The sequence below is a fragment of the Simochromis diagramma genome, unplaced genomic scaffold, assembly GCF_900408965.1.
Source record: "Simochromis diagramma unplaced genomic scaffold, fSimDia1.1 OVJJ01000334.1, whole genome shotgun sequence".
Lineage (NCBI taxonomy): Eukaryota > Metazoa > Chordata > Actinopteri > Cichliformes > Cichlidae > Simochromis > Simochromis diagramma.
In genome coordinates, this window is record NW_024386764.1 from 3066332 (window position 1) to 3094322 (window position 27991).

The window sequence follows — 27991 nt, forward strand, 5'->3', positions numbered from 1 at the left end:
TTGGAATACAGTGTCCGAACGGCATTACGAAGGACTGACCAAACCCAAATTTATTTAAAGCAGTAAAAATAAACTCATGCTCTAAGGAGTCGAACGCCTTGTAGAAATCTAAAAAAAGAATAAGACTATCACCCTGTACAAGTTCTGGGTAATCTATTATGTCTAAAATTAATCTTATGTTGTTTGAGATATGACGATTCTGCATGAAACCAGACTGACTCTCATCAATAACTTGATCTAATACAGGTTTCATTCTATTAGCCAGAATTTGTGCCAATATCTTATAATCATTATTCAGTAAAGAGATTGGTCGCCAATTGTCTAAGAGCAACGGATCCTTTCCTGGTTTTGGAATGAGGGTGATCAAACCTTGACATAAAGTGGGAGGGAGTGCACCTCTATCCATACTTTCCTTAAAAACTTCTAAAAGAAACGGGGCTAAACTGTCAGTGAACTGTTTGTAAAACTCGGCAGTAAGGCCGTCAGTTCCAGGTGATTTGTTAATCTTTAGATGTTTTATAGCATCTGCAACCTCAATCAAAGAAATTGATCTGTCGCAAAGCTGACTATCCTCCTCATTCAGCTGAGTAATTTTGTCTAAAGAATTTAAAAAAGTCAGACAAGCTTCAGGGCAATAACTAGAAGAATAAAGTTTGCAATAAAAGTTTGAACAATATTTTGCTATGTGCTATTTGCTATGCTCATCTAACCTGTGCTGCAGGTCAACCAGTTCTATCTTATCAGATTCACTGAGGGTGTCTATTGGTTTGGAAGTAAGGCATGTGATCTTTTGTATCACTTGCGTCTCATCAGATCTTCTTTTTTTTGCTAAATCACTGCTATATTTTCTAAAGAATTTTCCAATTTCATATTTCAAAAGTTCCCAGTTACTACAAAATGTATTATTTGTGAGAGCTTTACTCCAATAAAGTTTAATGAATCTCTGAACTTCACAAATCACTTCTTTATGCTCAAGAATGGTACTATTTAACTTCCAGTAAGAGGTTTTAGTGATTAGGGAGGGTGACAACGGGATCCATAAGCTAACCATTTTGTGGTCTGAGAGTGGTGTAGGATAAATATCCGTTTTAACTTTTTCTAAATCTTTTGAGATAAGCCAAAAATCGATACGTGAGTGTCTGGTTTGAGTCTTATTACACCATGTATAAGCTATCTGAGACGAATGAGAATCCCTCCAAGAATCGACTAAGTTGAATCTTTGTGCAAACAGTCTTATGAATGAGTTAGAGTCTGAACTTCTAGAAGGCCATCTGTCCAAATAGCTGTTAAACACTGTATTAAAGTCTCCACCAAAAATAATAAAAGAATTGGGATATTTAGATAACCAGCGCAGTAGGCGCTCCTCCAACCTATCAAAATATAGTTTATTCTCCCTCTGACAGTTAAAACCATACACATTGACTAAAATATAGATAGAGTGTGCAGCCTCAACTATTAGAAAAATGTAATGACCATCTTTATCTATGTCAGAATTCAAGATTTTACCATTAAATCTTCCTTTAAGTATGCAGACACCAGCAGCATGCTCTGTACCATGGGACATCCACAGATCATCTCCCCATTGCGATCTCCAAAATGTTTTTTCTTGTTCTGCTGAGTGAGACTCTTGTATAAAACAGAAATCTGAATTGAACTGCTTGCAAAACAAAAAAATAGCCTTACGTTTAACATTGTTTCTTAAACCTCTTGCATTTAAAGAAATAACAGACAGAGACATAATGATAGTAACAAAAATTAAAAGTGACAAATAAGAAAAAGCTTAGACCAAGTAAATGAAGAACAGTTGAATTGGGAACCTGGTCACTTAAGAGAGTCCTATATAAGATGAGAACTGCAACCCCTGAGTAAGGAAATTGTGAACTTGAATAATAATAGGAATACAATAGCCTAAAACAATAAAACCAATGTGGTAAAAATAAATAAATAAATAAATAAAATAAATAAACGCTTCACATATGAGCATTGAAAGGGAGCTTAATAGAAATTTTCTTGCTCCATTTAAATAACTAATTATTCAAAAAAGAATAAAATAAAAAAAAATAAAAAGAAGCTTATCCAGCTTGCTCATAACATTTTCAGTAAAAATATTGCAGCCAAACTGAAGACCAATAAACTTATAACAAATAAACTGCATCAGTTTAACTCTGATCGTTTTATGAGTCCAACAACAAAAACAAACAAACAAAAAAAGAACGGCAGTGAAACCAAGTTAATCTTAAGATACTTCAGTTTTCACCTCAAAATACCTTGGATCAAATTATAGGGCTGGAAAAATCTCTTTTCCCTCCACGAACGCACGACCTCCTACGAAGAACGCCAGCTTGTTTTCTTTGCGCGCAGCTTCCACAGACGGCCAGAGTCTGTTTCTTCGGGCGCGGTCGTCAGGGGACAGATCCTCAGCCAGCTTTAGGTTGTTACCTTTCAGGTAGGTGGACTTCTTAGCAGCGCGCCAGACAGCATCGCGGTAGATCCTGGATGTAAACTGAATGATGATTCCCCTGGGTTGGTTGTTGTTGGACCTCTTGGGACCGTTGCGGTGGACGGTGTCAACGACGTCGGGGAATTTATCTTGCATCTCCGGTATGACTGATCTACAGACTTTGATTACCTCCTGCCGCACGTCCTGCTTGTCCCTCTCGGTCAGACCGTAGAGCTTCAGATTCCAACGCCGTGAATAGCTCTCCAGGTGAGAGATGCGCTTTTCCTGTGCTTCAGCGATTGCTTTATATTTTTCGAGCTGTGCCTCAACACTGACAACTCTGCTCTTCATATCATTTAACTCAGCACAGACAGCATCAAATGACTCCTTAACAGCTGTGATATGTTCAGTGTTCTCTTGGACAGCTTTTTTCATCTCGGAGATGGCTATGGAGTTGTCACTCACCATTTTTTCAAGTGTCTGAACTCGAGTTAATCAACATGGTAAGTGATGAGAGCTGGGAGAGAACCGTAGATGTCTCCGTATCCGCAACTTTTCTTAGCTTACCAGCGGGAGAGGCACATTGAGTGAAAGGGAGAGGGGGAAACTCTTCTTCCATCCGTGAATACTGAAGCGGTTCGGAAACTGCCTCCAAATAGTCGTGCATGGAGTCGATGAGAGTATTTTTAGTGTCAGCGGGCATCTCAGTAGCGAGAGAAGACTGAGCAGCTTGGCTAACATTAGCAAGCTTGCTAACGGAGCCGCTGTTAGCATGCAACTTCTTAGATTCGGTCTTTCTCTTCTCGGGTTTGCTCATTTTGGTTCACAAATAGATACCAAAATGAGAAGTAAAAGATGACTATTGCGTAGGCGTAAATAAAGTCTCTGTTCACTGTGTGTAATATATATTTTAAAAAAGGCCAGGTTCGCAGAGCTCAGCGATACGTGACTGCTCAGAGCGCCATCTTGGGCTCCCCCCCCCCCTCGAAGAGTCACGATTACGTTGACTATCAAAATCGTCGATGACTGATTTAATAGTCAACGCATCGTTTGAAGCTTTGTAAGATCCCAAAAGACGCAGGAATAAGTAGTAGGATTTAAGAGTGTAATAACGGACTGAAACAGAAGATGGCAGCACTGCATGTACAAGGATGCCAGCTGCCGTTAAACCCCGAAGAAGAAGAAGTAGCTTTGTCCCAGAATTCATAGCGCAGCCCAGCTCAGTTTCCAACAATGGCGGCAGCTAGTTAGTTTTAATATTACTCTTATTATTCTTTATGGGTCACAAAATAAACGTTTCACATATTTTCAGGCGAGACTGTAACTGTGTAAACCTCAAATATCTGCTCAGTTTATCAAGACACCACATATTTTCAAAAGCGCTCTGACGTTTTCGGAGACGTCTGTTACCCACTAGCTCGATAGCGAGCCGGGGGCTAGGTCACTAGAGCCGTGAGAACACCGGACTCCCGGCAAATCATTTTCAAACCCACCGCAGTCTTTCGCTACTCAGGTTAAACATATATAGGTCACTTAGATAACTTAAAAATGTTATCGTTCTTTTTTTTTTAGTATTTTATTTGTTCCTGAGTATATCGGTTTGGCTGAGATTAAAGTTATAGTTTCTGTAAGCAAAGCAAAACTGTTTATGTGAAAAACTGTAAAATATAATTTCAGTGTTCTGTAAAATATAATTTCAGTGTTCTTTTTACATTTCATAAGAGTAAAATCCTTGTAGGAGTAAATGTATCCAAGCTTCTGACAGATGTGACAGATGTTTAACTTATTGTTGTTTACTTGTAGTGTACAATAAATAATCAAAAACACAGGATTATTCTGCAATGCTTCATTACTCATTAATGTTACAAATGTTGAAAGGTAAAAGTGTTCAATAAAATCCTAAATATTGCAAAATGCTGTAAAACAAAAACTTGAAATATATATATTCTATATACATATATAGAGATGCTCACTCCTGATTGGACACTGAGCTGCACCACCTTCTCCTTCACTCCTCCACCTTGCTGTCCTCTGTGCTCTCTCTCCTCCATCTCCAGGGAACAAATCAGAGTCTGAGCACCAAACCTGTGGACTGTTAGTGTGCAGATAAGAAGGAAAACACACAGAATTCTCATGTTTGCCATTTTTCATACCGTATTATTATAGTATATTAGTTTACCAGTCCAACAGATTTATTTTCCCAAATGGATCATTACAGCTTTTGCCACACTGGTCCACTTGATTGTCAAAGTGTATTAGCTCTTTATTATTTCTTTCTTTTCTTTACTTTGAAATGATTACAATCAGAACGGACAGGACTGGGGATGGGAAAGAGAAAGATGAAGAAAAGAGAAGTTGGGAAGATGCTCAACAGAAGGAGATGGAAAGCAAAAAGATAGGAGAAGAGAGACACAGAGAGAGAAGACACTAAAAATCTGTTTGATCACCTGCTGGAAAAATAAAAACAAGCAAAAAGAGAAAAACACAGTAGCGAAACCACAGCAAAAACCAACATAAGCACAAGTTATAGTAAATAATAAATATCTCCACATCCCGGAAGGGTCCTGATCGAGCCACAGGGGCCATAAACTGACAGTTTATTTATAACTAGAAATAATAAAGCAGTTGACGTGTTTCAGGCTGTGACTTTTAGTATCTGTTGGTACTTCATCACTTTGAATAAGTGTAAGTCAACACCAGGCCGCACTTTCAGTCTTTCCATTAAACAAATGAACAACAATCCATTGTTTTCACCATTAAACAATAAAATATGCTTCTTGACTCCTTGATGCAGGTGCCCACCTACGACCTGGTTTATTAATACTAAGCTAAAGAGGAAAGCAACTCACTGTAGTTCTCACAGCTCAGGACAAGCAGACACCTGATGTTGAGTGACTGAATGGAACTAAAACAAGAATTCATAATTATGTTTGTCTGCCATGAACACGTGATGATAAAACTCTGCATATGCAGTCAGGAGACTGATGACCTGTGAAATGAGCTGTTAGAAATGTGCAGATATGTGTAAACATTGATCAGCATTTAACATCCAGGATGGAGCAAAACTTCTGACCTGCATGTATGAGAACCTTTAATCACATCATCTTTGTAGTGAAATAGCTGATGACTCATTAAACGTTTCCATGTAATTTATCCACAGTGAAAAAAATTCACTTTGCTGGATCTGAAAATCACGTGTTCATTTCATTAGACACTAGCAATACCATTAAACTGGACCTTATCATTATCATATAGCACTAAATGTGAAACTGTGTCATATAACAATCTATATATGTAATATGTGTTTGCCTGAATCTTCCAGCACAAACAGAAAGACGAGCTGTTGTCTGAGTATCAACGCAAGTACACACCAGAAATCGTTCAGTAAAGACAAATTTAATAAATGAAAGCTGGTGAGAGGGCCTTTGATGTTTCTCTTTGGATCATCCTGTTGTTTGTCTCCCAGTGTCGTTACTGCTCCTCTCCTTTCAAAGACAAACACCAAATAACACCAAATGAGAGTGAATCCCTTCAGAAACACTCCTGGTTATTGTGAGCAAACGTCATAACAAGATGAATGTATTTACCATTTTACTGAGGGAAAATCTTCTGTGTGGAGTTTCTTCTCATCTTGGCTCTTTTTCCTGACATTTAGAAACAAGAGGCAGAAAAGAAAGAATAAAAGTTAAAACCTCAACAATTTTTTTAATGTTTGGGATATTTTACAAACAACCTTAAACACTATTTACTACTTACCACTTTGTTCATTCTTGCTGACGTTCACTCTCCTCATCTTCTCTCTAAAGGACAAATGACAGAAAAGAGGGAATCATTTTAGTAACTTTATCAACCAGGTGAGCAGAATTTTAGATATTTATCAATATTCTGATTAAAAGCAGAGTGAATACTTATCTTTTTACGAGAAAGGGTTCAATCCGTCCTGTCTTAGGTCTTAATGTCACCTTGGCTCCTCTGTTTTCTCTGAAAAACAAAAGACAAATGGGAAGAAAAAAATTAGTAAATGATTTCAGCAACTAGAGGAAGTGTTCACTGAGGAGGAGCTGTCATAATAATATAAAATCAATATATACTTATCTTTTTTTTAATGACAGTTTACAGAGCACGCTGGCTTCGCTCCTCCCTCCGCTCCTCTCTGAAAGTTAACTGGATAAAGGATAATAACAATTAATAACATCATCAAAACAGACAAACCTGAAAGAATTGCTGATCAGAGCTGTGACAGAGTCACAGATTAGTTGGATGTATACTTATCTTTCACAATGAGAGCGTTTGCATAGACGTCTCTTCAGGTCTTTTTATTGTTTTCTCTCTGGAGAGGAAAGTGATGAGACTGATGAGGAAATACCAAATACAAAGACTGACAAAGGGAACTGAAAAAGTCTAACCAAAACCTATACTGGGGGAAAACTGTAGGAAACAGAACTACTGAGGCAAGGAAACACGAGGGGACGGAGACTAACACTCTGACAAGGGACAAAGGGAGACTGACACAATATTTACACACAGGAGGCTGATTATGGGAACTAAGGACACATAGAAACACAGCTGAACCGAATAAGAAATGAACAACAAGTCGAAACAAACTCTAATGACAGTTCAACCAGTTTCTAAACACAACAAATAACTTTCAGGATGTTTCAACAATGTGTAAAATGAGTTCTTATCTTTTTTTGTGAGAGGGCCTTCAATGTTTCTCTTTGGATCATCCTTCCATCCATTTCTTCTGCTTAACCATTGGAGCCATCCCAGCTGTTATGGGGCCAGAGGCGGGGGTACAACCTGGACAGGTCAGTCTAACACAGAGAAACAGACAACCAATCACACTCACATTCAACCTAACTGCATCTCTCTGGACTGTGGGATGAAGCTGGAGTACCTGGAGGGAACCACAAAGGCGCCAGGACTGTCTTGCTCTCAGGTGACGGCCGTTCACGCTGCTCTGAAGACCCTCAGTTGTCTTTGGATCAAATAACACCAAATGAGAGTGAATCACTTCAGAAACACTCCTGGTTATTGTGAGCAAACGTCATAACAAGATGAATATATTTACCATTTTACTGAGGGAAAATCTTCTGTGTGGTGTTTCTTCGCAGCGTGACTCTTTTTCCTGACTTTTAGAAACAAGAGGCAGAAAAGAAAGAATAAAAGTTAAAACCTCGACGATTTTCAAATATTTTAGGACATTATTTTAGAAACAACCTTAAGCACTATTTACTACTTACCACTTTGTTCAGGCTTGCTGACGTTCGACATGCTTCACTGTATATTATAATCTCAAGCGCTTCCTTGCTTGAGTCGGGCTCCGGTTGCTGCTCTCTTCCTCCGCCTTCCTCTTAGCACGCTTTGCCGACATATTTAGAAAACGGCAGAGCACCGAAGTGAGAACTCTGCCGTCCGCGCTGTAGTCTGTTATTCTCCAGCGGTTCTTCATCTCAGTGTCCTCTGTTCGGTAAACAGTGGAGATGACTCTGGTGACGGGGAGGCCGTCGACAGTCAGGGTGCGGACACAGTTCCTCCGATCTGCCTTCAGCACAGCAAGATCTGCTTTCTCTGGAAGAACTGGAGTCAGGAAGCGTGGATGAGAGCTGGAGCCCGCAGGCGGCAGCATCATGCCAGCTGGTGAGTCCGTAGGAGGAGAAGGAGTGGTGTTCTCTCTCTGGCTCTGCCTCACATCGACAAATGGTGTCGTCACCTGGTCCCGGTGGAACCATCCTTTAAAAGGTATGTAAGGAAAGTCCTTGGACCCAGTCACCAGGTTATGGTAAAGAGTGAGGACCAGGTGGGACATGGAGTTCAGATGGCTCCTGCTCAGTTCACGGTTCCTCAAGTTAGTGACGACCATCTGAGGTGCAGTGACTGGACTCACCAGATCAGCTACGAGAAAGCAAAGCGTGCGTCTACGTTAATCATGTGATCACACAAATTAAAGCCTGAATTTAAATTGTCCAGACATGGCTTTACATCATCATAAGCTCTTCCACACACAAACAGTAAGAAGCTCCCAGCAGAACTCATTGTTTATGAAAGCCTTCACATTTTTCACCTGGTAAAAGTTTTCATGTGGTGTAAGGCTGCGTGGATTTTCACTGAGGTTTTAATACGCATTCACATTAAGGAGTAATATCTTCATATTAGTTGAGCATCGATATTTTGAGAATAAAGCAGCTACATTTAGGTGAGAAACCTCCCACCTCCTTATTGCAGGCACACACTGTTTCAATCTCAAACTCATCCTGCGACTCTGTGAACTTTTACAACTCCAGCTTCTCCAGCTTTACACATTCACAATCTATGAAACTTTCACGTATAACTCAGCGCCAGCAGCCCAAACATGTCAACTCAAACCCTCTACATGCAAAAACGGCCGCGCGCTGACGTCAGCGTCCTCCAACGCCTTAAGTCGTTAGCAATTAAAAAAAAACATGGCGCCATCTTTATAGCGTACTGGCACATGTTAAAATTGATGTTACTCAAGTATGAAACATCTCATCCTAAATGTTAACACTCATGAAGTCCTACTTCCAAACAATAAAAGACAAAAATCTAAGTTGTATTTGTTTGCTAGCACTCTGACACATTAGCCTGCTGTACTCACCATAGCGTTGATCTAACACCTCCTCAATGAAAAGGGAGAGCAGGTGCATCTCGCGACTGAAATTTGAAGAAGTCATTTTGCAAATCCTTCTTGAAGATTTTCAAACGTTAGCTGTAGCTTGAAAAATCCGAGTTTTCACAGCACTAGTGGGAAAAAGCTCCTGTTTGCGCTCAAACGTGAAACCCGAATTCCACTTTTGCCTCCTGCTTTTATACCTGCACTCAAACACGTCATCATCACCATGACACCCAGTGTCAACAAAATCAGTTTTATTTATCTAAAATAAAGTTCATCTAATTATCATAGTTTTTAAAAATATATATATATTTCTCATTTTATTTTACTGTTTTATTCATCCTTTTTAAAAAATATATTGCCAAACTTTGTCGTTTTAATTCTTTAAAAAATCATTAATTCACCAGTTTACAAAAATGAAGATCGATATCTGAAATTTAAATTAATAAATAAATAATTACAATTGATAATGTATTTTTAGCATTAAAGAATAGTTTTTCAATGCGCTTTAAATGTTATCAGAGCCGATGTTGTGCCAAAAAGTGATCGCAGTCCAAAAAGTGATTTAAGGTATTGAAACGTTTGTTTGTGTCATGACATTTGTAAACAGTTGATGTTTAAGGTGCAGTTCATGTGGAAACCAGAGGAGGGTGGTGTTGTGCGCATAATACAAAGTGATGGCGAAACCTAAAAGACGGTGTCATGTCTGCTCCCTGAAGCAATCTCATAACAGTTTCAATCTATTTCAAGCCAGTTAGCACATTTCTGTTATGAAGTGCAATCATTTTTTGGCAGTAAACTTAAATCCTTTTATTATGAATATCACATTCTCAGATTTTCAAGAGAGACCAGACCAATAGGGCAGCAGAAATCACAAAAATAAATAAATAAATAACAGTTTTATAAAGATTAAAACAGTAAAAAAAAAAAAAAAAGACTGGAATGATTATGATGTATAACACAGAATATGTACAATAACAGAGTTATAAACACACCTAGAACACACGTGATACTTTTATTTCATCTATAACCTCTGTGCAAATTTTGTTGACTGCAAAGTGTTTATGAATATGTTTTTAAAAGCTGGTTATCTGACTGTCAGTTAATAGCAATTAAAAAGAAAGATGATTTTTATTATTTCTAAATGGAAAAAGTCCATTATGAATTTTTGTTATGAATTTCATTTATCAATCCACCTCCTCACTGCTCTTTCCCGGTGCAGCAGCCAGAGTTGGATCAAGCAGCCAGATGGCTTCTGGAGGAAGACTAACTGCAACAAAGGGTCTCTTGGAGGCTGCTCAGGCACAGCAGCTGAAAAATCAAAGATGAAATAAAAACTGGACCTGATCATGGTGCTGGATGAGACAAAAAGTCTAGATGATAAACCAGTGTATGAATTAGTAACACTGATTATGATGATCATGTTTAGGTGGAAACTAGCGAGCTAACTTCCCGCTAACCTCTAACTCAGTTAAATAGAATAAACTCTGTTTTCATGGATGCCTGGATGTTAAACTTAATTGTTAAACCTGGTAAAGCAGCAACGCTGATCATTTTATTAAAGATGAAAGAAGTTGGACCGTTTTTAGCTCTCAGTGATCCCTCAGTGTTCGTTTGACTTTGGGACCTGAAATGTGGCAGCTTTTCACTTACACATTTTTGAACCACTCATTCATAGAAATAGTTTCCAGTCAAAGATCTGGACAGATCCACCAAGTGCACAGTAGTTTTACAATTTTCTGCAGCGCAGAAAAAAAAAAACCCTGAAAACATCGTCGTTTCCTATGCTCATCTCTCCCAAGTCATTAATAATTTGAGTCAACTCTTGTTTGCCATTGGCAACACAATCATTGTCCGTGTCCAGAATGTCCTCACACTCAAAGTGCATTGCTTTCTCCTCCTCTTCCTCCCCCACCAAGTCCTCCGTGATAGAGCCCAATTTTGGTGCACTCCGGCTGCGCTCCACCGGGGGTTTGTAGTAGCACTGTCCGTTCAGCAGCTTCCTGAGAGGCACCAAGGGGATGGTTTGTTCCCCTATGAGCTGCTGCTGCTGGTGCCTGGCATCCTCCCTCCGTTTTAGGAGGTGTCCAAAACATCTCACTCTTGCCCTTCTAACTATACCCCGATCTGAGGGATAGCTCAGATTGAGAGGGCCATATACCCCAGGGGTGGGAGGATCAGTCCAGATATTGATACTGTCAATACCAACACTGATATTGGTATCTAATCAATACTAGGGAGATATGATTGTTACTTTGTTTCTCTCCTCTAAGTTCAGTATGTAGCCCACTGAACTGTGTTAACTGTGTTGTGTTGGTGGTTTTGTTAATGAAAAAATATATCTCAAACATGCACTATGAAAAATGACTGAACCTTTTTGTATTGACTGTCATTTTATTTATAGCCCATAACACATCTAAACAACAGATGCTGACGCAAAGTTCTTTAGAGACATGCACATTTACATTCCATGTAAATGTGGTCACTATATTCTTCATTTCCAGTTAATATTTGTACAGCTGCTGTTATTGTGTATATATTTATTTATATTTCTTCATACATTCTTATATAGTTCTATATTGTGTATTGTGTATTTTGTTGTACAGTTATTTTATTTTCAACTTTAATTTATATATTTTATCTTATTCTTTCTCAGTTAAATTTACCCTTCATTCTAATTTGTGCTGTACAGTTATTTCCTTTTTAACCTTAATTTATATTTTATTCCTTCCTAGTAAAATTTACCCTTTTTAATTTTTCATATTTATTTCCTATCTTATTCATAGCCTTTTCCTTTTTTGTTTTCTTTAGGTCACGAGCAGTTGTCCAAGCATTTCACTGCATATCGTACTGTGTATGACTGTGTACGTGACAAATACAATTTGAATTTGAATTTGAATTTGAATGTCTCCAAAACACCCAATTTCAAAATACAGGATAGTCTGAAAGTTATGTTTTTTTTTCTTGCATTAACTAATTATTGTTGACATTAAAAGGTGGTCATTAAAATGTGTTCAGAATGATGAATTATCTCATAAATCACACTGCTTTCTCCCATTTAAGCTGTCTTTATAGGGTAAAACTATGTGTAGTACTGCATTTACGTTGTATTGGAACGATACCAAAGTATGGAAAGCAATTTGCCTTTAGAAGTATCGCACAGTACAGATATACTCTTTTCTGATTTAATCTAATTCTAACATCCCGATCACTCCCAAGTGTGACACACGAGGAACTCATGTTGTTTCTGTCGGTGTTTCTTCAGGGCACATTTAACCGCTGAGCGTGTAACCGGAATGTACCACAGCTACTCTCCCGCCTGTATTTATCAGATAAGATAAATTATAAGATAATGTATGTTACTATTTTAGAGTTTATTTTATTAACAGTATAAAGAATATAAAGGGTAGCTTTTTATAAAATAACATGGCTTCTAAAGTCCAACACCAATTTAATTGTCCGGATATGTTAATCGTTTGGTTTGTTCCATTTCCGGTTTTTACGACAACAAGGCTGTAGGTAGTGCACATGGGTCTCTGAAGCGAGTGGCTGGCCGCAGTATTCTTCAGTTTTATATTCCTCCTGTGTTTTGTGAAGTGACAGCATCGGAGGATATTATGGGCAAGAAGAAGGCGGGCGGAGGAGCCGTGCTGGGAAGAGCTCTGATCAAGGAGAGGCTCCAGGCAGGCCGGGGAAACAAAAGGGGCGACTCTTGGGTATGACACAGGTTTTTTTTTTTTTTTTTAGCTTGTGTTAAACGTGTTCAGATAATCACAGATATAGATATGAGACCTTTCGTGATATAGTATCATCCCCTAAGCAGTTGTGACCCCGTTTTTAAATGCCACTCAACTTTTTTAATTCCACTTAGCTGTTAGCATTAGTGTTACGATTACCCCACACTGGCTTACCAGGATGTAAATTTACTGATGCTGTTGTTTTAGAGCAAACGAACTAATGCGCAAGGACTATTACGTAAATAAATAAATGACTGGGGTACGTTTGTAATGGGGATAAACTTTTCTGGGAAATTGTTTTAACAAAATCTCAACTATTTTTAGAACAAGTCAAAGGGTGGTTTGGATGCAAGGATGTGAAAATGATCCGCTATTTGGCGATGATGTCCCAGTCACAGCTGCTTTGTTTAATCTCGACGCTTTTTCACAGGCACTTACTGCTGGTCAAGCTACTGAAGGTTTGTTGTCATTGTTTTTTCTTTGTATTTTCAGCTCCACACCAGTGAACTGAATGATGGCTACGACTGGGGGCGGCTGAACCTGCAGTCAGTGACAGAACAAAGTTCCATGGATGACTTTCTGGCCACAGCTGAACTGGCAGGAACAGAGTTTGTTGCAGGTAAATAACAATTTGATTCACTCATGTTTAGTTTTCAGGTGATGTGTAGGTATGTTTCTTTTTTTTACTTATTAAACATGGGAAACTACAGTGCTCTGAAAAAGTATTTGTCCCATTTCTGAATTCTTATTTTTTTGAATATTTGTCACACTTGCACATTTCAGGACATCAACAAATTAAATGATAAATTAGGCAAAGATAATTGTTCAATGGTGACATCATTTACTAAGGGAAAAAGACAAATCAAAGCTGCCTGGTTCTATGTGGAAAAGTAATTGTCCCCATAAACCTAGCAACTGGTTGTCCTTGGGTAGCAACAACTGCAATCGAGTGTTTGCGATAACTGGGAATGAGCCTTCCACATCGAATTTTAGTCCACAATATTTACGTGTATAAACCTAACAGAAGTAATTCTTCCTGTGTTTTTTAAGTATTTTTTGTCTTAAATATTATGTGATCTCCACTGCAGATCTGCCTTTTTGATTCTGCTTGTTAATCTAATCACTTTCATTCATTTCTGTGTTTTCTTAGAGAAGCTCAATATCAAGTTTGTGCCGGCAGAAGCTCGAGCGGGCTTATTAACAGCTGAGGAGAAAAGCGAACTGATGAAGCTGCACGAAGACAACAAACATTTCCTCAGAATTCCGAGACGGTGATTTGAGTCGACATGTTTTTACAGGTTAATTTGTCTAACGTATAAATAATATGTTGCATTGATAAGATCTGTTGTGTATTTCCTTGTTATAAGACCCCACTGGGATGAAAGCACCAGTCCAGACGAGCTTCAACAGACAGAGAAAGACAGCTTCTTGGAGTGGAGACGAGCACTTGCACAGTATGCAGCTTTTCTGTACTCTGAGTCACTTTTGGTGTTAAGAATCAGTAGTGAAATGCAGGGATAACCATTCAAAATTTTCTAATTAATGACTTATGATACATTTGTGCTGGATTATTGTTGCCTGTAATCTAATTACAAGTGTTCTCTTCAAAGGCTGGAAGAGGAGCAGAAGTTAATTCTCACCCCGTTTGAGAGAAACCTTGAATTTTGGAGACAGCTGTGGAGAGTGATTGAGAGGAGGTAGAACCCAAATCAACAGCATATCACATTTCCTGAGGAATCTGTTCTCATTATGTGATGCTGAGGGAAAAAAACCCAAACATTTCTTTTTACTTATTTTAGTGACGTCGTTGTTCAAATTGTTGATGCCAGAAATCCTTTGCTGTTCAGATGTCTGGACCTTGTAAGTGCTTTGTTTCAATAGTGGACAGATGATAGAAATCTGGTTTCATATATGAAAATAATTGCACTTTGTTTAATCATTTTGCATATTTCATCTGTCAACATTTGCTTGTATCCATCATTACGTACGTTTAAACTGTACTGCAGTGATTGTAATAATTCTCTGGTTGTGTGGCACCAGGAGTCCTATGTTAAAGAAGTTTCAGAGCATAAGGTGAACATGCTTCTGGTGAACAAAGCTGATCTACTGACCAGGGAGCAGAGGCGAGTCTGGGCCAAATACTTTGAGAAAGAGGGGCTGAGGGCAGTTTTCTGGTCTGCTCTGGCTGAAGGCAACAGGCTGGATGCAGAGGAAAAGGTGAGAGCGCGAAAGCTTGATGAACTTTTCTCTCTTCTCTGAACTGTGATGCATTTGTATTTTTTTTAGGGAACAGATAATTTATTGTACTGAAGAAAAAGTCACCTTTTGGCGTCATCCTGCCGTCTTTAATCCCAGTGAAAAATAGTGCAGAAACTTGTCCCCTCACAGGGCATGGAGGTGGCCGATCCAGAGTGTGAAGAGAGTGATCCAGAAGAAGGAGGATGGAAAATTAAAGAAGATGTGAGTCAGAAAGGTGCAGATGGAGAGGAAGAGGTAAAGAATAAGGAGGATGAGGACAACGGGGGAGAACAGAGTGACATAGAGGAAGAGCAGGAAGAGGTAAGCGTAGATGAGGAGGACTGGAAGACCTGTTCAGAAGGCGAGGAAGAAGCAGAGGGAGAGACTGCTGGTTCATCCGATGCATCTTTCCACAACTCCAGCCGTCTGCTGCGCAAGGATGAGCTGCTGGAAATGTTCAAGGCTGTTCACAACGGCTCCAGGGTTAAAGAAGGGCAGCTGACAGTGGGACTGGTGAGTAAAAGGACCATCTATCTGTCAGTCTAGCGTAAATTGCAAGCTGTAGCCACACCGCCTTTGAATTTTGGGATCGAGTTGTATATTTATATTTAGTAAGAGCATTTGAACCACTTTGCAGAATTCACCAGGAGTGCTTTTTAATGCTTTACTAGAATCGTAGGAACAGGAAACATTTTAATTGGATTCATAGTCGGGGAAGAAGCTCCACACTTTCCTCAGTATGAGTTATTTTAAAGCAATTAAATGTTCATTATGTGGTGGAACCAACAGGTCGGGTATCCTAATGTGGGAAAGAGTTCAACCATCAACACTATTCTGAGGAACAAGAAGGTTTCTGTCTCAGCCACTCCTGGACACACTAAACACTTTCAGGTAGGTACTTACTGCTCAAATGCAGGTTAGGGATTCCACCAGCAAGAAGCTTAATAATAATAATGATAATTATAATAATAATGATGTTAGACCTGCGACAGACTGGCGACCTGTCCAGGGTGTACCCTGCCTCTCGCCCTAACACAGCTGGGATAGGCTCCAGCGCCCCTGAAAAAGGATGGATGGATGATGATGATGGTGTTTTTTGTGTGTTTTTGTTTTTGACATTTATGACAGACGTTATATGTGGAGCCAGGCTTGTGTCTCTGTGACTGCCCAGGTCTGGTCATGCCCTCCTTCGTTTCTACCAAAGCTGAGATGATCTGCTCTGGGATTCTGCCCATAGACCAGATGAGAGACCACGTACCTGCGATCTCACTCATATCCTTTATGTGACAGAAAGCTAGACTCTGCCTGTTCTGCTTTATAATTGATTCTGATGCTTACGACACGTAGTTCTTAACAGATAGGTCACATATGTCAGACGATCCCTCGGCACGTGTTAGAAGGAACCTATGGCATCAATATTATCAGACCGCGGGAAGATGAAGACCCTGACAGACCGCCCACTGCGGAAGAGCTGCTGATGGCGTATGGATGTGAGGCTAATAGACATTTGTCATGAGTCTTGATAGAATAGATTAACAATAGGTGAAATATGTACAACTCGAGAGAGTAAACCATCTTAGATTCTTTAAAAAAATCTATTTTATAGATTTAATTTTATGTATTGTGTTCCTCCTTGATCAGAGGTCCCTAGCTCAAATTGTGATACTGTCACGTCACTGTGGCACCCTTAGATGCTGCTAGCTGTCTTTCCCCTTGATGTAATTTCTTTGTTTTATAACATAGCCTTTGCTTTTTTGTCTGTTTCAGATATGAGAGGTTTCATGACGTCGCACGGCCAGCCCGATCAGTCCAGATCGGCCCGTTACGTCCTGAAGGATTATGTGAGCGTAAGTTCACAACTGCAAACTGTTGTGGGTTGGAAAAAACACACAGTTATGTTGCTTGTGTTTACGTTTTAATTTTGGACTGTGGTTGAGTGAGTGTGGGTCATTAATGAAATGTTTAGCCTAACAAAGTGGGAGGAAAAAACAGATGAAAATTCTAGGAGAGATAAATAAGTTATTTTCATCTTGGCTCAGCTCTGTCACCTGCAGCGTTAAACAGTGTAGCTGTAGCACATCTGTGGTTCGGCTATGTGTTTAAGCAGACTGTGGAGGTCTTCAGTCTTTTGTAAGGTGTAGCTGTTCTCTTGTAACCACTGAATTTGTTGATTTGACCAGTTACCAGTCAATTATGCATCATGTTTACAACATCCTTTGCCTAACATAGCTCTTTTCCTTACAGGGCAAGCTTCTGCACTGCCATCCCCCTCCACATATAAAACCTGAAGACTTCCAGCCGCAGCACAAAAAGTTTGAGAAGAGAGACTCAGACAGCAGTGACCTCTCCACAGTAATGAACAGACAACACAAAATTAAGAGAATCGAAAACGTGGTTGACAAGAACTTTTTCCATCAGGTAAATTATTCCTGCTGATCTCTTATTTTTGGTCAGTAGATGTTGTAATATAAGCTATATTACCAGAAGTGTTCTGTCACCCATCCCAATCGTTGAATTCAGGTGTTTCAATCACTTCCAGGCCCACAGGTGTGTAAAATCAAGCGCCTAGTCACGCGGACTGCATCAACAAACATTTGTGGAAGAATGGGATGCTCTCAGGAGCTCAGTGAATTCCAGGGATCGAATGCTAGTTGTGAAATTTCCTCACTAATAAATATTCCACACTTAACTCTTAGGCTACGTTCACACTGCAGGTCTTAATGCTCAATTCCGATTTTTTTTGATCAAAACCGATTTTTTTGTCTGCTTGTTCACACTACAAATAAAATGCGACAGCAAATGCGCTCTAGTGTGAACCAAAGCGGCCGCATGTGCAAAAGAAGACGTCACACACAAGGCGCTCTGTTTAGACCCAGAGCAAACAGTATTGTTTGACTGATGGCCCTTAATATAAAGACTTCAGACTTTACGTTTCCCAATTTTTGCTTTAAGTTATTTTGTTATTTACATAATAATGTAAATAACCTAATAATGATCCTTATTGCTGTTTTAGAGGAGCGGTGCTTCAAAGGATAGTTGCAGATTTCTGTCAGAATCTGCAGATTATACAGTACAAATAAAATGTTCACGTTTCTCCAGCGTTGTCTTCCCAACAGTTTCACTGACATCTACGCCGGATGGCCAGGAAGCGTTCGCGATGTCTTCTCCGGCGCTGATAATTGGCGTCTGTCTTGTGTCAGTGACGTAAAAGACGGATTTAATGCGACATGACCGTTCAAACAGCAGTCGCTTTCTAAAACATCGGATATGTATCGGATTCAGTACCACATACGAAAATGACCCAGATCGGATTTGAAAATATCGGATTTGAGCCTTTCACACTGTCAGACCATGATCGGATATGGGTTGCATAGGGTCAAAAAAATCGGATTTGATGCGCTTTCGCCTGCAGTGTGAACGTAGCCTTAGTGGTATTATAACAATGTGGAAGCCACTGGGAATGACAGCAGCTCAGTGGTAATCTCACAAATCCACTTCTGGAAGAATGGTCAAAAATTCCCATAAACACACCTAAACCTTTTGGAAAATCTTCCCACAAGAGTTGAAGCCGTTATAGCTGCAAGGGTTGGATGGACATCATATCAAACTCTATGGATTAAAAATGGGATGTCAGTCAAGTTCACATGAGTGTGAAGGCAGACGAGTGAACACTTTTGGTAATATAAAGTGTGTCTGCAGCAGAGGAGCAGTTTATTATGAAGTTAAATTATGTTTTCTTCTTGTTGATGATGAACCTCTGTTTAGGAGAACGTGCGGGCACTCTCCAAAGGAATTCAGTCTGTGATGGGCTACAAACCAGGCAGTGGACCTGTGGGTCCAGGCAAAGCTGAATCAGAGATGGCAGTGGGCAAACCCTGGAAAAAACACGGCAACAGGAACAAGAAGGAGAAAGTGCGGCGGATTACTAAGCATCTGGATGCCTGATTATGATCAGAAAATCTAAGTTAATTTGAGCAATTTAGATCTGTGAACTGTACTTTAGGAAAAACCCTGAAGCACGGTTCATGTGTGATTCCAAGGGAATCAATTCTGAGTGCTTTGTAAAGATGAAGGCCCCCTTTAATCCTGTGAGTGTGGAAAAGTCAGGCCGTCATGACATTAACTAATGAGGTGCATAATCTGTCGGCTCTGGTTTAAACAAAATGGTGCAGTGCACTCCGTCAGGCTGATCACCAGTTAAAGAGCAACCAATCGATTCAACATCCAAAATTGTATTCAAGGAGGACACATAAAGTCTCTATGAATCAGTTAAAATACTGTATGTTGACTTTTATACATTTAAAGCAATGCTCTTTGTAACTTAACCGGGTTACGTAGAATAAACACGTGCTTTCATGTTGGTGTGACACTTTTTTGTCATATTTCCATAACAATATATTACTTAATGCTTCAGTGTAAATACAATATTTTGTATTTGTAATAGAAGACTATGAAATAGCAAGTTTTGTAATCTGAATAAGTTAAACTTTGCCAACTACCCGAACTCCTTCATGGGATGCCTTTTTAATTTCTCCTTGCTCTTTGGGCTGATTGGGACCTGATGAATGTAAAAACAAAGAATGATGTGATTTTTATTTTTTTGTGTCAGATTTTTGTTTCTGAGAAAAATGAGATCCACTCATGAGGACATTGGCTTTAAGTTTCGATGGAACAGAGGCAGTATAACATCCTCGTAAGTGGATATCAGGCCCTTGTGGAGCAAAATTTGGTATTTTGGTCTAGACAACCCAAAATGTAAAATGGACTGGTTCTTATATAGCGCTTTTCTAGTCTCCTGGAGTACTCAAAGCACTCTATACAACACGCCACATTAACCCCATACACACCCATTCACACGAGCACTATTATCTATACAGGGAGTGCTTTCTAACTATCATTCATACACATTCATACTCCGATGGATGCATCGTAGAGCAAGTAGGGGTTAGTATCTTGCCCAAGGATATTTGGCATGCAAACTGGGGGAGCCAGCTGCCTGAGCTATAGCCACCCCTATAATATATATAATGTGATGTCCACATATGTGGACGCCAGGTCCTAGGAGGTTAAAGAAGTGCATGAGGGTTGTAGGTGTCTAAGAATTTGAGAGCATTTCTAATTCTTACTGTTTTTGAGTATTTATCAACCAGATAATAAATTTGGAGTTGATTTTCTTACCATCACAGAATAGCTACAAGCTACAAAATGTTGTAAACCTGGGAACAAGTGGGAACTCCCATGAGTGTCAAATTAATAATATACAATAAATAATCGCAAACACCCCTGACCTGTGGCAGTGATTTCTGATGTTTCTGTTTTTTTTATGTCTAATGTCTTTGCTTATATTGGTAGATAGACTGAAACCAGCCTGATTTATGAAGGGTTTATGTCTAAAGCAAAGACATTAGCTGTTTTTCGAGTATTTTTATGACTCTGTTATTGTAGCTAATCTGTGTTCTAAATTATAATCGATCCAATCCTTTTTGACCACTTTAAATGTATTGAAAGAACAGCTGTATGTGATATTTGGTGAGATTTCTGCTGAGACTTGGATAAATAAAGGATATATATAAAAGTCAATTTGCCAAAAACTGACTGCAGCTTCTACATTTGTGACAGGAACGTGCTTTGTGGCTCAAAATCACTTGTTATCATTCATGAGAGATATGCTTGACAGATCATAGCCCAACAACTCATTGAAAACAATTTGTAGTCGTTTTTTGGCAAGCGGTCACTGTGATCAAGCGTAAGATTCCTGAAACGGACTAAGGTACACGCAATGCTCCTGACTGTAGCTACAAATGAACGCGCCTCTTTAAATAAATGGATGATGATTTATTTTTTGGCATCTCTAAACACAGAAAGAGCGTAAAATCCACATTTTCACTTGTGCCTTTGAACGTATTTCCATATATGACAGGTGGCACAGGTAAGCCCCTCCCTGCCGCGTGCGGGCCGTTTGGAGAGCTGCCGCTGTGCTTTTGATGAGCAAGAAGTCAAATGTGCATATTCTACTAGGAGCATGGCTCAGTTTCTGATCGGTTCTGCGGATTGTCGCTGAGCATTTGCGCTTAAAATGAAGAAAAGTGCGCACATCGCGGATGGTCAAGTCGGGGAACGATCAGGCTATTTCCTGACTAGTTTGGTTGATTTTTGCGTGGATTCACTTAACACCTGTTTGTCCCGTGACCCAGACACACTTTGCGTCCCTGTTGGTCTCACCTTTCTTTCTGCGCTGCTTTTGCTGCTATCATGTCTCCTGTAAGTAGAATATCATTAATCACCCACCGGCCCCATTCATTTAATACATATCTAACATTGACCTGTGGTAACTGTGAAGGTTCGTGTATCAGAGGTGCAAAATTCGGGGAGAAAATCCGGGAGAAACCGCGGTTTTCTTCTACTGCTTCATCGGTAACCTGTGCAGTACAACTGGAGCCATCCTGTCCAGGCAGCTGCATATACAGGTAACACAGTTCTACGTGTAACCAAGTATTTTCACTCTATTTATGCATTAAAATACCGTAAATCCTTATCGCTGCCCTCTCTGCAGATTTTAATGGGTGCTTTTGCTGCCGCTGTGGATTTTGTGAACTGTATTTTGTGGTGCTTTCCAGTGTTCCTGTGTTGGAATTCGAAAGCAGGTATGATTAAGAAAATTCCTTATCTTAATAATGCAAACCTTATCATTCCCAAACAATTTAGCAATTGTGCATTATTCAAAGTGCAGCAGCAAGGTAGCACAGGTGTTTAAATATTGTCATCCAGCCGACCAAACCCTTTTGGCAAAACAGTAGGTACAATTATCAGAGAGGCGCTACAGATAACCATACAAATGAACAGGGGACCTATTGAAATGCTTTCTAACTGTAACCGTCCTCTCTGGTGTTCTCTCTCAGAAAAAAGGCTGAGGATGATGAAGAGGAGGAGGAGACAGCATCTCCTAGCAGTGTGTGTCTTGATGGTAGTTGCAGGAGGTTTTCTGAAGTCCAGGGTCTCCCATACTTCAGCACTGCAGCCGGTCAAAGGGAGGACGCTGCTGCATGTTGTCCTTCAAGTCTCCAGCTGGAGTTCTTCAATGGTGTGGTTACACAAACAGACACGTGTGTATGAGTGCTGTCACCTGGGTTGTTTTGTTGTTTTTGAATTGCCATTTTGCAGCTACTCTAAATGTCCTTCTGCTGCATCGTAAAACCGTCTGTCTGTAGGACAACACTGAAATCGTGGGTTACCTACTGGGGCTGCTGTCTTTTGTCATAGCCTGTACCTCCAGGATCCCCAAACTCTGCAGAGTAGTAAGTGACAAACCATTCACTTAAAATCATGTTACTGTTCTAATAAAGTTCCTAGTGTTATTTGTATTCTTCCTTTTAGTGCAATGGACATAAAGTGACCCACACTGCCATTTTCTCTGGACTGTTGTGCTCACTGGCTGGTGCCCTCTACACTGCAGCCATACTCCTCTGTGACACTCAGTTTAGATTTCTTATGAGAGCGATGCCATGGCTTCTGTCATCAGCAGGCTGTGTGACTCTAGACCTTCTTGTATCCTTACACAGTAAGTGTGACCACGCATCACTCAAACTGTGTAGAGATTCACAACTCACTTTGCTAGTATGGGGTCAGGCCTCATTTTGCCTTCAGAGCTTTGTGTCATAGATTCGACAAAGTGCTGGAAACATTCCTCAGACGTTTGAGTCCATATTGATGTGATTGCATCACACAGTTACTGCAGAGTTGTCAGCCCTACATCCATGATGTGAAGCTTTTGTTCCAACACATTCCAAAGCTACTGTGCATTCAGAGATCCTCTTCTGCTTGCCTAGACTGTGACAACTGACTGTTATTTGAGTCACTGTTTATTTCTCTGACCATTCTCTGTAAACTAGAATGTTTGGGAAACTCCTGGTAGATCAGCAGTTTCTGAAATACTCAGACCACCCCATCTGGCACCAACCATGCCACATTCAAAGTGACTTAAATCGCCTTCCTTTCCCATCCTGATGCTCAGTCTGAACTTCAGCAGGTCATTTTGACCATGTCTACATGTGTAAATGCATGAAGTTGCTGCTGTGATTGGTTGATTAGATACTTCCAATAACAAGTGGCTGAACATGTGTACCTAACAAAATTGATGGCGAGTGTGGATTCTCACTAAAACCGGGGCTACTGTCCATTACATCTAGATTTAGGTGATTTGCTTGAGTCTGTGCCAGTCATGCTGTGGTGTGGTTTGTTGACCTTTAACCTGTCATGTCAGATTGTAATTACTCATTGGTGCAAGAGAGGCTCCAGCAAGAAGGCTATGAGACTTTTTGCAGATACAGAGCGCCTTTTAGGTGGTTCACAGCGCCCTGCAAAGAATAACACTGCCATGAAGAGACAGACAAAAGAGCAAATTCCTTCATCAGCACAAACAAAAGTAAGCTTGTTTTGTTTAATCATACCACTTTTTTGTTATTGTGTGCACAAGGCTGCTTCTCGGATTTCTCTGAATGAATTTAATAGCTTGTTCTCAATCAGACTTCCATAATAAACATGCTTTTTACTGTAATACTGATAATATTGGATTTTTACTTACTGCTTTCTTGTGTGGATTAAGTTATTTGGAAGTAGCACTATGCAGGCATCGTTCTGCAACAAACACTATTAGCATTGTTCTTCTAATAGTGTTTGTTTACTAAAGCCTTGGTGTGACTATAATAGTATTCTTTTTCTTCAAAGATAAAAAATCTCCAGAAGATGAGAGAGGTGGGCCAATACATGGATGTCAACAGTCAACCTGCGAGAAAAGTAAGCAAAGAATCTGTTGTGACACTACATTTTTACAACAGCAGTTTGTTTGATAGGAACTCTTCACTGCACACCGTTATTCTTCAAATACTAGATGTGCTTTCATTTTTGAAAATGCCCCTCGAGAAGGTGACGTCACCCAGGGGAGACGTGGGAAGCGAGCCTCCCAGCAGGAGAGTTGGGGCGATCAGAGCCGACGGCTTCTGCTCCGCAGACACATCCTGTGACTCCTCGCCGGTCAGCTCGGATCTGGAGGTGAATTGGACTACTTGGATACAATCACTTAAATTAAGAAATGAATCAAATGTATCACTAAATAAACATTTCTCCCCCTCTCTCTAAAGCTATGATATATTTTCAAAAAGCTGGTAATCTTAATACATCAGATGTCAGTTCTCACTGTGTAAAGGATAGCTATAATATGTAGTTATTCCAAAGTGCCACTAGGTGGTGACAGCATGTTTGTATGCTGGATAGTGTGCATGGCTGTTATAAAAATATGAATGAACATAACCCTTTGTGTAACGCCACCTTACATGAACTGCTGTGATGACCTGATTCTGTTAGTATGAGTCTTTTTATGAGTTTAAGCTATTGAGTCATTTGCACAACAGCAGTGGTGGAGTTCCTAAAGAGGTAATGACTTCATGACTCATTATCATAAGTCAGGGGGTCTGGAGTCAGCTTGTGGAAATGGTGAATAAGAATGGCACTGACAAAACTGCCTATGTTTTAGTGCCACTTTAGGATTGAGATCCTTTATTATAAAGGAATGGTATTGACTGTCTGCGTATGAAAATACAGCAGTCAGAAGAATTCATAAGCGGATGTAATAGTGCAACTAGGCTTAGTGCTTTGCACATGTGACTTTGGGGGAAGTAAGTCAGAAGACAGCCCTCAGACGTTCTTATAAGGAGACAATAGTCAGCATGTTCTTATTGGACAGACAAGTTGAAGTCTATGGAGAGATGTGCATGTGGTTTTCTGAGTGCAAGCTCAGTGTTTTGTATTTTAGTTTTCTGCAGTGTATAGCTGAGCCAGTATCAAATCTTCACTAGTCTTATTTTAGAGAACAGTTCATATTTATATAGTTTTCTCTTTTTTGAAAAACACAGTCTGAGTTTGCAAGAGGATTCAAATTCCAAGTGGTTTTTTTTTCTTTGTCAGGCCTTTATGCTCATAAAAACTCCCTTACTAGAAAGCCAGGCTATGGAGGATGTCATTTAATCCGAAACAAAGGCAAATGGTGCAAGCACAAACAATCGCAGGTTGATACTGTTCACCAAACAGGAAAAAACAAAAGACATGAATGCCCTTTTAGCACAGTTGGTTTGTTCGAGAAGTAAAGGCGATTTGGAAAAGTGTAAGTTTATGCTGAATGTGACAAAGTATAACTTTGTTTGGCTGTGAACACTCAGCTTAATCTTCACAAAGACAACAGGAGGCAATTTAAAGTTTAGCCGGGCCGTTTCTGTCTGATGCACTTGGAATTTACTGATGCTCTTTACTCGATCTTACAAAGAATGATTCTTTCCAAGATGACTTTGTGTCTAATGTTTAATCCTGATTACAAAGAGCTCCAGAGGAGTTCAGGTCTATCAGTGAATCTTTTACTTTTTATTTGGTTACCTAACTTCCTAACAGCCTTAAAGCAAACTGGGAACTAAAACAAAGATTACAGAGCATTTTTTGAAGTATTTAAATGAGTGGCTTTTCCTACTTTACATGTGATCCTGATAATTGGACAGTCGCCTCAGCCGGCAGCTTGAAACCTCCATTGTGCTGTGTTTCACGCACATTACTGCTGAGTTCTGGTTCTTGGCTGAGCTGAGGCTTAGGGCTACAGTGATGGGTGGAATTGTTTGAGATTTGCCATGTGGTCCAATTGTTCTGCTGTAAAGGATCTTTGATTAAAGACCAACAGTGGGCTGGGTCTGTCTGCCTAGGAAGTGGTGCAAAATGGTTGCCTTGTCTATAGGGGGCCAGTACCCTCTGCTATTTTGGGAGATGTTTATAGTCTGTTGTTTGACTCTCGCTGGCCAGGAATGTCACTGTGTGAACAATACAAGACCTGTGTTGTAGGTGTCGAGTTGACGCTCTCATGGGGCATGATTCAACACGACCACCATTGATGAGCCCCCCTAGAAAACTAAGGAACACTTAGTGTATGGTACACTTCTGAGCTGCCTCCCAATTCATCAATACATACTTTGTTTGTATTTTAAATCAACATTAGGGTGCATTAATATATCATATGTGCCATGTGATTATCGCCAAATGCTTTTATAGCATAGCAGACACATTAGTCTCAGAATATTAGCTGTTTATATGACTTTGCTATAATTCTTTGTACGATTACTTTGACATGTTCTTATTTTCTAGTGGGATTTTGAAGCAGCAAATGCACAGTGGAGCAAAGCAACAGCAAAACAACAGGAGGGTGACGAGTTTCCCCTGCAAGAGTGGCCGACAAACCCCGAACCGTTTAACATCTGCGCCCGTTCCCCGTCTGGACTCGCACAGAAAGCTCTATCTGGCATGGAAGAGTGTGGCTCTGTTGTAAGCTTAGTGAAGTTCACACATGCTGAGTGCAGTAATTTGTGAATAAAAAAAATAAATAAAAGTGCAAAAATAAATCTGTCATCAGTCTTGTTTTACAACAAAATTTACTCTGTTTTTGGTTTAAAGTTATTTCGAGTACCTTTTTGTTTCTAACACTGTAGTGAAGCACAAACGTCAAGCTCCTGAAGACGTTCGGCCTTTTAGAAAGGTTTACAGAAAAGACCTTCCCTAATAAAACACTATTACTCCCCTGCTGCCATTCAAGGTTACTGGGTCATATCCTGTATTTTGCTTGTCGACCTGGGTTATCGGGGCTGGACTGGGAAAAGAGCCGGCAGAGCAGATAAGAACCAGACTAGACGCCCAGAGCTTGTCTGTCCTCTCCATCATTCAGCAGACCTCCGTCCATCTGCCTGCTGTGAAGCTTTATAAAATAAAAGTTACTAGAGGCAGTTTTAACTAAAGGGACTTCCTAAGGCCTGATTATGGAACAATTACATTTTTACTCCTCCCTGTTACATTTCCTCAAGTGACAGGTCTCAGACTAATGACTGGGAAACAACTAATGAGATGTAACAAAGCGATTGCTGATATCAGCAGTGGATATTAATGTCCTCAACAACTGGCTCTGTCTGTGGAAATGGCTGGGAAATGTTTATTGAATTTTATTTGATCTGACAGTGTTGATGTTCAGGCCATGTGATTTATCTACTTTGTTGTTTGTTTGTTTTTTAATAATAATGAAGGTAATAATATTGTAATAATAATATTGTAAACAACCCTATTGCTCAGCTATACTGATGCTAGTATTCATGATTACACAAGTGCTAAATATGCTAATGCTAAATATACACTCACTGGCTAACTTATTAGGTACACTTTGCTTGTGCTTTTGCTTTAATTCTTTGTGGCATAGATTCAACAAGGTGCTGAAAACATTGATCAGACATTTTGATCCATGTGATGATGACATCATACAGTTGCTGCACATTTGTCAGCTGTACATCAATGATGAGTCTCCCACTCCACCACATCCCAAAAGTGGATTAACTGTGGAGGCCACTTGAGGACAGCATATTTTATGTCACGTTTTAAGAAACCAGCTTGGCAGGATCTGAGCTTTTTGGCATGGTGCCTTATCCAGCTGGAAGCATCCACTAGAAGATTGGTACAGTTGATCACAAAGGGATGGGTATGGTAAGCAACAGTATTCCGGTAGGCTGTGATGTTTAAACAATGCTCAGTTGGTATTAATTGTCCCAAAATGTGCCACACCATTACTCCCAGCCCACCAGCCTGAACCACTGATGTAAGGTACATTTTTTCCGCTCTTCTATTGCCCATGACAATTCTAGACTCAGTTTCCTCGTGCTAGCTGACAGGAGAAGAACCTGGTGTGGTCCTCTGCTGCTGTAGCTCATTTACTTAAAGGTTCAGCGATACCTTGGTTTTAACAAGTGGTTACTTGAGGTAAAGTTGCCTTACTTTCAGCTTGAAACACTCTGGCCACTCTCCTCTTGCTTCTGGCATAAACAAGTCATTTTCATCTGCAGAGCTGGCTATTTTCTCTTTTTCAGACTATTCTCTGTG

General features: G+C 39.9%; 4 protein-coding genes across 8 annotated transcripts; 2 read left to right on the plus strand and 2 right to left on the minus strand.

The window, feature by feature from the left end:
- Positions 1–351: 351 nt before the first annotated feature.
- Positions 352–3512, minus strand: LOC120733581. The gene is made up of 2 exons (XM_040031879.1): positions 2268–3512; positions 352–1611 (listed from the first exon to the last, which is right to left on the minus strand). Exon 1 carries the CDS (start codon positions 2906–2908, stop codon positions 2279–2281), a length of 630 nt encoding a protein of 209 aa, XP_039887813.1. The 5' UTR covers positions 2909–3512; the 3' UTR covers positions 352–1611; positions 2268–2278.
- Positions 3513–4384: 872 nt separating this feature from the next.
- LOC120733563 lies at positions 4385–9311 on the minus strand. Of its 4 annotated transcripts, XR_005695854.1 has the most exons (7): positions 9057–9311; positions 7684–8335; positions 7512–7572; positions 7338–7418; positions 6197–7254; positions 6028–6084; positions 4385–5925 (listed from the first exon to the last, which is right to left on the minus strand). XR_005695854.1 is itself a non-coding variant. In XM_040031860.1 (3 exons), the coding sequence occupies exons 1-2, from the start codon at positions 9130–9132 to the stop codon at positions 7728–7730; spliced, it is 684 nt and encodes a 227-aa protein (XP_039887794.1). In that variant the 5' UTR covers positions 9133–9303; the 3' UTR covers positions 7539–7572; positions 7684–7727. The 4 variants fall into 4 exon arrangements, 2 of the variants coding, with proteins under 2 accessions (XP_039887794.1, XP_039887802.1); XR_005695855.1 differs by lacking the exons at positions 4385–5925; positions 6028–6084 and having other exon boundaries at positions 6196–7254; positions 9057–9301; XM_040031860.1 differs by lacking the exons at positions 4385–5925; positions 6028–6084; positions 6197–7254; positions 7338–7418 and having other exon boundaries at positions 7539–7572; positions 9057–9303.
- A 3238-nt stretch (positions 9312–12549) lies between these two features.
- lsg1 (large 60S subunit nuclear export GTPase 1) lies at positions 12550–20626 on the plus strand. Its single transcript, XM_040031891.1, has 14 exons — positions 12550–12787; positions 13301–13427; positions 13959–14079; positions 14176–14262; positions 14419–14505; positions 14608–14668; positions 14849–15025; positions 15197–15559; positions 15836–15937; positions 16175–16318; positions 16413–16536; positions 16814–16893; positions 17291–17464; positions 18812–20626. Exons 1-14 carry the CDS (start codon positions 12689–12691, stop codon positions 18989–18991), a joined length of 1926 nt encoding a protein of 641 aa, XP_039887825.1. The 5' UTR covers positions 12550–12688; the 3' UTR covers positions 18992–20626.
- Positions 20627–20979: 353 nt separating this feature from the next.
- Positions 20980–26453, plus strand: tmem44 (transmembrane protein 44). 2 transcript variants are annotated; one of them, XM_040031900.1, is made up of 10 exons: positions 20980–21307; positions 21387–21513; positions 21600–21690; positions 21946–22127; positions 22255–22341; positions 22421–22591; positions 23307–23468; positions 23771–23839; positions 23966–24094; positions 26222–26453. In XM_040031900.1, exons 1-10 carry the CDS (start codon positions 21123–21125, stop codon positions 26441–26443), a joined length of 1425 nt encoding a protein of 474 aa, XP_039887834.1. In that variant the 5' UTR covers positions 20980–21122; the 3' UTR covers positions 26444–26453. The 2 variants fall into 2 exon arrangements, with proteins under 2 accessions (XP_039887834.1, XP_039887842.1); XM_040031908.1 differs by having other exon boundaries at positions 23969–24094.
- Positions 26454–27991: the final 1538 nt, after the last annotated feature.